The sequence below is a fragment of the Neltuma alba genome, unplaced genomic scaffold (assembly GCF_004799145.2).
Source record: "Neltuma alba isolate B1F8T4 unplaced genomic scaffold, ASM479914v2 tig00010837_pilon, whole genome shotgun sequence".
In the NCBI taxonomy this organism is placed as follows: domain Eukaryota; kingdom Viridiplantae; phylum Streptophyta; class Magnoliopsida; order Fabales; family Fabaceae; genus Neltuma; species Neltuma alba.
In genome coordinates, this window is record NW_021635637.1 from 24,776 (window position 1) to 34,763 (window position 9,988).

Genomic DNA, 9,988 nt, shown 5'->3' on the forward strand with positions numbered 1-9,988 from the left:
TTAATTTATATATCAAATTTATGTCTTTAAATTCATTTTTTATCTAAAATTTACATATAAATGCAATTATCAAGAAAACGTAAAAGTTAGAAATGGATTAATTTTTTTAGAGATATTTCTGCATATAATTTTTTTTTATTTTATTGATGTATTCCCTCGCAAATAGTATTTCTTATTTCAGGCTTTAATAAAAGTTACAAATGGATTAATTCCTTTGGTCAATATTTCTTAATTTATTATTTCGAAAAATAAAAGCATTGGCAATGGTAATTTTAAGTTAGGTGTATTTCTCAATTTGATCAAAGAATATTATAGATACCAATGTTTTTAGCGAAGGGGCTAAATCAAGAAACAGCCAAATATATTGGGACAAATTTTGATCATAACTTTATGTGTAACTAAATAAATTGAAAAAAAACTATGAAAGACCAAAATAAAATTTTGCTGTGCTTAAACTCCCACTACAAAAAAATTGACTTTCAGCGGCGACAAAAGTCGCCGCCGAAAGTTTTTTATGGCGACAAGTCGCCGCTGAAAAGTCGTTGCCATAGCAGCCGTGGCTGAAAACTTTTAGTGGCGACTAAAAAGGTCGCCGCTAAAAAATACTTTCAGCGGCGACTTTTAGAAGATTCGGCGGCGACAAATGTCGCCGCCGAAAACACTTTCAACGGCGACAAAAAAGTCGCCGCAGAAAACACTTTCGGCAGCGACAAATGTCGCCGCAGAAAACACTTTCGGTGGCGACAAATGTCGCCGCCGAAAGTGTTTTCTGCGGCGACTTTTTTGTCGCCGCTGAAAGTAATGCCTAAGAAGAATTGCCTTTACCAATGCCACGTCATCACCGCCGGTGCCATGTCATCGTCTCCGGCCGCCACGTCAGCACCGTCGACCTCCACGTCATCACCGTCGACTGCCACATCATCACTAGCCACCTCCACGTCATTGCCACATCACTCCTCATCGCCACGTCATCGTCTAAATATTTCCACCTTAAATGTGTCTTCTTCCAGGATCGAACTCGTGACCGCCTCCTTTCGTGTCCAACCTTCTTGCCGCTGAGCCAGATTGAATTTGTTTGTTAATATTGTAAAATAAAATATATATTATTATATTATACTTTCGGCGGCGACAAAAAAAGTCGCCGCTAAAGGTCCACTTTCGGCGGCGACACTTTTGTCGCCGCTAAAAGTCTTGGTTTCAATGGCGAACTTTCAGCGGCGACAAAAAAGGTCGCCGCTGAAAGTCTTGGTTTCAATAGCGAACTTTCAGCGGCGAAAAAAAGTCACCGCTCAAGGTTCACTTTCAGCGGCGACAAAAAAAGTCGCCACTGAAAGTCCACTTTCGGCGGTGACAAAAAAAAGTCGCCACTGAAGGTCCACTTTCAGCGGCGACTTTTTGGTGTCGCCGCCGAAAGTGGACTTTCAGCGGCGACTTTTTTTGTCGCCGCCGAAAGTCGTCGCCTAAAGTCTGTTTTTTTGTAGTGTCCATGTGATTATCAGCTAATTCATTCTAAATCAGCTAATATGCACTGACCACGGTTTAACTTTGTTACATCAATCTGTCACAACCCAGTGATAATTGCTCATGTCCATATTATTTATTATTTATTTATACATATAATAACAAGAATAGACCGCTCAACACACAAAGTCCTAAAAGGATGAATTCCAAGGACAACGGTAATTATATAATAAGTTAGATTTCTAATTATATATATATTGACGTGAATTAACAGTATGGCTGGTTGGACTGAAATAATAAAGGACAAATTTAAAATTATATATTTCCCTTACCTTGTATATATATAGGGCCCCAAAGTCCTCAGTGCCACACAACCTTAATCTTATAATTACTTTCGTCTTCTCGTGCACTTCCCAACTAATGAGCTCTCTTCCTGAAACAATGTCTGAAACAGTCCCAGATGCCTGGGATTTTAAGGGTCGTCCTGCTCTCAGATCCAAATCTGGTGGATGGACTGCAGCCGCCATGATTCTAGGTACTTCCTTAAGTTTTACTAATAGCTACCTCTGGTTGTTTTAATCAAGAAGTTACTGAACAAGGTTGTCTGGTTTTTTTTTTTCCCGTTGTGGTGATCTGAATATTATTAGGTGGAGAAGCTATGGAGAGAATGACGACGTTGGGGATTGTCGTGAACTTGGTGACTTATCTGACAGGAACGATGCATTTGGGAAATGCTTCATCTGCTAACATAGTCACCAACTTCTTGGGAACCTCCTTCATGTTGTGTCTGCTCGGAGGTTTTGTGGCCGACACTTTTCTCGGCAGGTTTGTTCAGAATATTCCCAGATTCAACTTCATGTTTTTCTTTTGTTTCCATATGATGATTAATGATTATTTAATTCAATCCTCTCTTCTTCGACGACAGATACCTCACTATTGCCATTTTCGCAACCGTTCAAGCCACTGTAAGACTTTTGCTCTGCATAATCTTTTTAACTGTTTTTCAGTGTTTGTTTAATTGGAACTTTGGACTTTTCTCCTTAAAGATTCGAATATTTCATTGGAAAAATAGTTGGACATCGTATAGAATTAGCATAAAGACGGTAATTGACTTGGTAATTAACGTCGTTGTTGTGACACGTAGTTGCCATATACGAACTTGGTTAAAATCATCACCGTCTCAGATACTACCTCTTATTCAAAATATAAAATTTAGTTGAGTAATTTGAATAAGTTAAAAAAAGTTAATTAAGTTAGTTATTTGTAACTTGAAATACCATTGCTAATCATGTGTATTAGTTACAACTATAATTTGATGGAACCTTTAACATTTGTAATAAATACTACTTTAAAAAAAAAGATAAATATAAGAAACAAAGTATATTAGAGTTTTATATTTAGAATCAAATTGAAAGTCAAACTAACTCTAATATTAAGACCGGAGATAATAGTATATAATTTTCATCTTCATCCGGTAGTCATGGAGATAAATTTAATTTACCCCTGGGCTAAATTAATTGATATGTATAAATTAATATCCTAGTGTGAATAACTAATATTAATTATATTTATTATGGTATATTATGCTATATTTTCAGTTTGATGTGCTTTACACAATACTATTTATACTAGTGTGAATAAGTAATATTAATTATATTTATTATTATCACAATGCTTGTTGATAGGGAACAATAGTATTTGAAAAAAAAATAGTAGCTCTCAAACACAAGCATATTTTCATACCTTTTCCTTTTGAATGGATAATAATAGCCCTACAGAGAATAATGTAATTTATAGAGATACTGAATTCTCAGAGTTTAACCTTTGTCTTCCTGTTTGTGGTGCTAACTAAGCTAGGATTAACTTTTTAAACAAAAGATCAATACTTATCATTAATTAAGGTGAATGTATGATCCGGTTTATTGTTGGATCCAAATGAATAATATTTCAGGGTGTTGCAATCTTGGCGATATCAACAGTAATCCCAAGTCTTCATCCTCCAAAATGCAACCCTAAGACAGACACCAAACCATGTGTCCCAGCCAACGACATGCAACTGACGGTTCTCTATTTAGCTCTCTACATTACCGCCCTTGGAACCGGCGGTCTGAAGTCCAGCGTCTCCGGGTTCGGGTCGGATCAGTTCGATGAATCCGACAAGTCGGAGAAGAAACAGATGATAAGGTTCTTCAACTGGTTCATCTTCTCCATAAACATAGGATCCCTAGCTGCGGTGACAGTTCTTGTGTACATTCAGGATAACGTGGGAAGAGAATGGGGATATGGGATTTGTGCGTTTGCCATTGTGATCGCTCTTATTGTGTTCTTGTCGGGTACAAGAAGGTACCGGTTCAAGAAACTGGCCGGCAGCCCGTTGACACAGATCGCGGTGGTGTTCGTCGCCGCCTGGAGAAAGAGACACTTGGGTTTGCCATCGGATTCGTCGCTGCTGTTTAACGTAGATGATATTGCAGATGGAAAGAAGAAAAAGCCTATGTTGCCTCATACAGAGCAGTTCCGGTAACATATCTTGCCCTCTTAGTTTCTTTCGTTGTTCCTTTTTGGCCGTGATTTTTTTTCCTTCGTTTAGTTATTACCGTTCAAATAATTTTTTCTTGCTAATTACTAGAGCATACAGCATCTTTTCATCGTCTAATTTCTAATATATATACATACAGATATATATACTCCCTTCCTTAATATAAAAACTTGATAACTAATTTTAAAAAAATTAAGAAAAATAGTTATTTATAATAAATGTATTAACTTTTCTAAACTAACTTTTTTTTAATTATTTTTTTGCCAGCAACTTTTTTTTTAATCATATGCCTTGAAAATTGAAATTACTCTTTGATGGGAAATCTGATAATGAATAGAGATGTTTTAGAAATAATTATAATTAAATTTTATATACATACATTTAGAACAAAATCAAATTCTCCAAGTAGTTCTTATATTATAGCATTGGAGGTAGTGTGTATATTTTTCTTTTAGCTTCCCTAGTAAAAAAGAATCGTTAGATGCAGGGGGAAAACAATAATTAAAACCTTATTGTCTTCATCTCTGGTCATCATCAATGATGACAATATTGGTCCCCTCTCTTTCTCTCTCTCAATTCAATAATTTCTTCTTCTCTTGATTTTGGAGCGTATGGTGTTGCCCTTCACGTTAATCTTCTATTTATTCAAAGCTAACGTTAAGTTATATACATATAGTGTTGTGCAAGCATATAAAAAATCTATCATCAGTGAACAAGTACGGGGGTTGAATTTTTGAAAGCATAAGTTGTTGATTGACTAATATTTGTCCGATCTTTATAAGACCTAATTAACTAATTTGAATATCTTAATGATGTTAGTTAAATTAGTTAATATGATATGTTTTTTTTCTTAAAACACCCTAATCATTTTTCTTAATTCCTTTCCTCCTCCTTCTATTTGATTATTGCCTGGGAGAATATTAATAGGTTAAGTTGGAAAAAAATTTGATTAACATGTTCAAACTTTAAAGAGCGGAGGAGTAGTAATTACTCCCTCATGTCCTATATATAAGCTCAAACTTCATTAACTCTCATTTAAAATTGAACAACTCTCTAATTTTATTCCTGTTTAATATACATTATACTTTATATAAACAAAATCAATACAATAATAAATAAAAAGTAAAATTGTACATCCATATAAAAAATTTCTTTCAGTACCCTCTAAATAGGATTATAAATAGGATTAGAAGAGTAAGAGAGTAAATGAGGGAGGCAATAAATGAAAAGATGATGAAAAACAACATATGGGAGTAATATTAATGAGAGAGGGGGAGTATTAAATATAATTAAAGGCAAAATAGAAGAAAAAAGTAATAAATACTCAAACAACCTGAAAAATAAAGTTTATATTTTGGACCAAATCTCTCTCCAAAAGTAAAGCTTATATATAGGACCGGATGTAGTATTTGCTTGGGTAGTTGTTGGAATGGGTATCAAGAAGAAAACAATATTGAAATATAATGTTTGCTAGAAATGAATAAAGGGTGGGCCTCTTATGTTCGAAAATAAGTTCATAGTTATGTAAATCAGAGGGCAAAATGGCCATCAAGTCGTTTGGCTTGTTGTGGGAATTATAAACTCATCCAATGACTTGATTAGCTTGTTTCCTTTGGATTATAATTATAGCCATAATAATTAATAAGGACAAAACCAGAAGGACCCCTCTTTGTCTATCTCTGATAGTACTTCTTTGGTCATTGGTGGCCTGGTGGGTTCTTTTAAGACGATAATTGAAGTCAGGGGCTATCGCAAAAAGGATGTTTTAAGAAAAGCATATCATATCTATTATAATTAACTTTTTTATTCTAATCAAATTAGTTAAATATTTTTTAAGAGGAGTATTATTTTTTATAGGATTGGAAAATGAGAGAAATTATCTTTTCTTGTCATGACTGGAATTTTTTATATTTTCATGCCCCATTTATTTTTTTTATATTTCTATGTTGGGGAATTGGGAGTATAATCTTTTCGCATCAAATTGCAGCTTCTTGGACAGGGCAGCAATAAAGAACCCAGAAATGCCTGAAGAAACAACGAAAGAGAGAAGATGGTACCTATCAACCCTTACTGATGTTGAAGAAGTGAAACAGTTAATAAGAATGTTACCCATATGGGCCACCACCATCATGTTTTGGACAGTCCACGCCCAGATGACCACATTCTCGGTGTCCCAAGCAACCACCATGGACCGCCACATGGGAAAATCCTTCGAGATCCCGGCTGCATCACTCACCGTCTTCCTGGTCGGAAGCATTCTCCTTGTAGTTCTCATTTACGACAGAATCATCGTACCCATCACCAGAAAATTTCTCAACAACCCTCATGGAATGACCCCATTACAACGCATAGCCGTTGGATTATTCCTTTCAATCCTGGCCATGATTGCAGCAGCAGTCACCGAGACCAAACGGCTCCGTTCTGCACAATCAAATGGGTTTACAAATCTTCCACATGCGGCGATTCCGATGAGTGTGTTCAGGTTGGCTCCACAGTTCTTGCTGGTCGGAGCTGGGGAGGCATTTACGTACTTAGGACAGTTGGATTTCTTCCTAAGAGAATGTCCCAAAGGGATGAAGACAATGAGCACAGGGCTTTTCTTAAGCACACTGTCATTAGGGTTTTTCTTCAGCTCAGTGTTGGTGACGCTAGTTCACAAGGTGACAAGTCACACGAGGCCATGGCTAGCAGATAATCTGAACAAAGGAAGGCTCTATAACTTCTACTGGCTTCTGGCTATTTTGTGCGTTTTGAATTTTGCAGTATACTTGTTTTGTGCAAAAGGGTATGTGTACAAGGAAAAGAGACTCGCCGAGGAAGGCATAGAATTATTGGAGGAAGACGAGCAAGATGTTGCTTTTCATGCATAACAAGTTTTGGCTTATCTCTAAGGCTTGGTTTGGATGGACCAAAAAAATGAGGGGAAAATAGAGAGGAGAGAATACTACAAAGAAGAACTCTCAAAAATATAGCAAGAAAATTTATTATTTCTGAGAGTTTTTCCTCGCAGTATTCTTTATTTTCCTATTTTTCCTTGTATATTCAAACGAAGTGACAAGGTCCTAGTTTCTTCTGTTAAACAGTTTAGGACTAAAAAAGGAAGAAAACCCATTACTCTAATATAGAATAGTCTGAATTCTATCCTCAGTACTATAATAAGTGTGTGTGGGGTTTAGTATGCTTTAATCAGCATCTAAGGTTGTAGGATTTGGATTCTGTGCATGAGCGTGATGCGAACTTGTATCAGGTTTATGTTGGTAAAACGACATCATTTTGTATTACTAGGTGTGATATTCTCTGTTGATGACTTTTTAGCAATAGTATGACATGTTGTCGGTCTTACAATCTGAAATAATGCAAGGTTGTATTATATAATTACCCAATAATGGGTCTATAATAATGTGAGAACATCGCATTATTTTAAATAGTAATAATAATGATTTGATTTATATTATATGTGTCAATATTTTAAACTATATATATGTTTGATAAGAGGGTATTTTTATACTTATGTAACTTGTGATTCTATAATTTGAATTAAAAACTTATGATTTCAACTTTAATGTATCTCAAATTAAAATAAAATAATAACTAAACCACAAAACTTGAAAGTATATTTTATTTAAAAAAGAAAACCTTGATATTTTTATCACTAAAAAAGAGCTTACACATAGTAAAACAAAATCAAATGTTGTTGATATTAAACATAGTGATAAAAATCATATTGATAATATTGCTCTCATTTAGTGTTTAGCTTGTACTTTGTATAATGTTTAGGACAATGACTTGATTTGGTTTAGTTTTAAAAATCTGGATAACAATAGCATTTTGTTTTACTAATATTAATTATTGAAAGTTTGAACTTTATAAGGTTTATTATTTTGTTTTCAAACAAATCAGGATATTAAAAAGAAAAATAAGGGGCCAAAAACTTGCACATTTTTAAGCACCTAGACGAGCCAGGCTAACCCGGACGCGCCTATATAAGAGCCAGGCTTTGTAAAATATGCACATTTTTAAGCACGAGCCTAAACGAGTTGGCCTGATTAAATTCTGGAGTTTGGATTTTCAGAAATAAGTTTTGCTGTGCTAAGATAAGTAATAACTTTGATAGAGAAAGTGGGTAGTAAGCATGCAGGGGATGATGCCTTGGCCGGGAAGGAGTTTGATCAGATTTACCAATTCTTTTTAGGAGTTTTGGATGTTTGTTATATCGTTTACCTAATTGTTTATTTTTCCATCATGAATAGAGCAGAAGCTATGGAGGTTGTACACTGGTACATTGATCATGCATGTTCATTTTGTTTTGGAGATTCTCCTTGCCTATTTTGTTCAAGTGGTGACTGAGGCGAGAGGAGATGGGATGCAAAATGCGTCCCGACCAGTTTTCCGTGACGTGCTAGTCCCGATCCCATCCTGTCCCGTGAGCAGCCGGAGGCCTGACGCTGCAAGACTACAACGCAGCGTTTCTATGTTTCTTCTCGTTCGCGCAAATGCGATCTTTCGTGGTCGAGTCCTTGTTCCGGCCAACATTCACCGTCTGTTATTTGTCGATCCATTTGCAGCGCCCCATGACTTCGTGCTTCACCGTCTTCTTGGATCTTATTCTCCTTCGACTACGAGCTACGTCGCATAGCAGAACGGAGCCCGTCAGCTCAGAGCTTCTCCTCCTTCATGGACTGTCGTGGTCAGTGGAGGTCGGCGCCTAAAAGTTAAGACTTCTTCCGTTTTTGGTGATGTAAAAGGGAGACGGATTTTATGATGAAAGTTTCGTGATTTTGAACTGCTGCTTGCCACGGGGGAAGCTCAATTGGAAACTTCAAAATGCTCTGAAATTTTAACGGGTTTTCCTCATTACCGTTGATCACATTTGAAGAGTGGGACTTATCATACCCTGGTTCGTATCCTATCCCACTCCAGCAATGAGTGCAGTGTACCTGGCACCAATGGAACTCATGCTGCTTCTCAAGAGCTAAAAAAATCATGGTAGTGAAAATCAACGGGCCTTGCTTTTGTTTTTTTTTTTTTTTAGAAGCTGAGTTTTAAGCTTTACTTATGGGTTTGCTGTTCCTTTCAATTTAACTGTGCATTTCTCATGCAATTCTCTCTCTCTCTTCCTGGTTTAAGACAATGGCATCGATAGGTTGCAGCAAGAAAGCTGGGAAAAGGAGTCTCAGAACTTTCAATTTTCTGGTATTGATCTTATGAATCTCAAGCATCCTGTATCCCATAAGGAAAAACAGGTTCATGAGAGCTCTGCTGGTAGGGAGTTTATAATGGAAGTAGAGGAGGATGTAAGCTCTATTGGAAGGCAGGAAATGATGATTTTGTGAAACAGAAAGTGTTGAGGCCTTGTCCATGGGGACTAATGGTTTAAATAAGGAACAGAAGAAAATAGAAGAGTTAAATCAGATAGTGAAAGGAACTGAAAACCTTGTTGACACCGACTGGATTCCTTTGAACCTGGGATTAGTTGAAAACCAGAATGGAAGCAATGTAGTTGACGTGATGGATTACCAAGTAGAGTATGCTGAATTCAGAGGGTCCGATATGAACACATCCGGAACTGAAAGCGAGTTATATATAAAAGGAGAATTTAATCAAAATATCTCCAAAAGCTTTTATGGATGTTTTTTTGCCAACATTTCTACATCTGCAAAAAAGGAAGCCTCCATACCGAAATTAGCACTTCAAGTATAAGGCATGAGAGGCAACAAAAAGAAACGGAGTTGGTGAAACCATTTTGTGATACAATAGTTTGTCTTCCTATTATTGAAGAAAGTGAGTTTGAGAAGGAAGAACATGGTCAAAAGGTTCATGTAGCATCACACATTCCTCTAGATGATGGTATGGAATATACTGAACCGTTGAATTTGAGCCCGAGAGGCTACAAAATGAAATGGATTGCTCAAACCTTTCTCTTTTTTTCTCTTCTTCCTAATGAAGGGGGTAAGTTTGAGAAGGAAGAACAACATGGTCAAAAGATAT

At 36.3% G+C, this 9,988-nt stretch overlaps 1 protein-coding gene across 1 annotated transcript; it reads left to right on the forward strand.

Annotated features, from left to right (window-relative positions):
• Positions 1 to 1,877: 1,877 nt before the first annotated feature.
• On the forward strand, positions 1,878 to 7,188 carry LOC114759390 (protein NRT1/ PTR FAMILY 6.3-like). The gene is made up of 5 exons (XM_028948560.1): positions 1,878 to 1,996; positions 2,109 to 2,286; positions 2,387 to 2,426; positions 3,413 to 3,981; positions 5,988 to 7,188. Exons 1-5 carry the CDS (start codon positions 1,882 to 1,884, stop codon positions 6,868 to 6,870), a joined length of 1,785 nt encoding a protein of 594 aa, XP_028804393.1. The 5' UTR covers positions 1,878 to 1,881; the 3' UTR covers positions 6,871 to 7,188.
• Positions 7,189 to 9,988: the final 2,800 nt, after the last annotated feature.

What these genes read in the sequence shown, in the direction of transcription:
- LOC114759390 (XM_028948560.1), top strand. Translation starts at nt 1,882, where the DNA reads ATGAGCTCTCTTCCTGAAACAATGTCTGAAACAGTCCCAGATGCCTGG. An exon ending in TGCAGCCGCCATGATTCTAG is followed by an intron (nt 1,997 to 2,108) that starts GTACTTCCTTAA and finishes GAATATTATTAG; the next exon opens with GTGGAGAAGCTATGGAGAGA. An exon ending in CCTCATACAGAGCAGTTCCG is followed by an intron (nt 3,982 to 5,987) that starts GTAACATATCTT and finishes ATCAAATTGCAG; the next exon opens with CTTCTTGGACAGGGCAGCAA.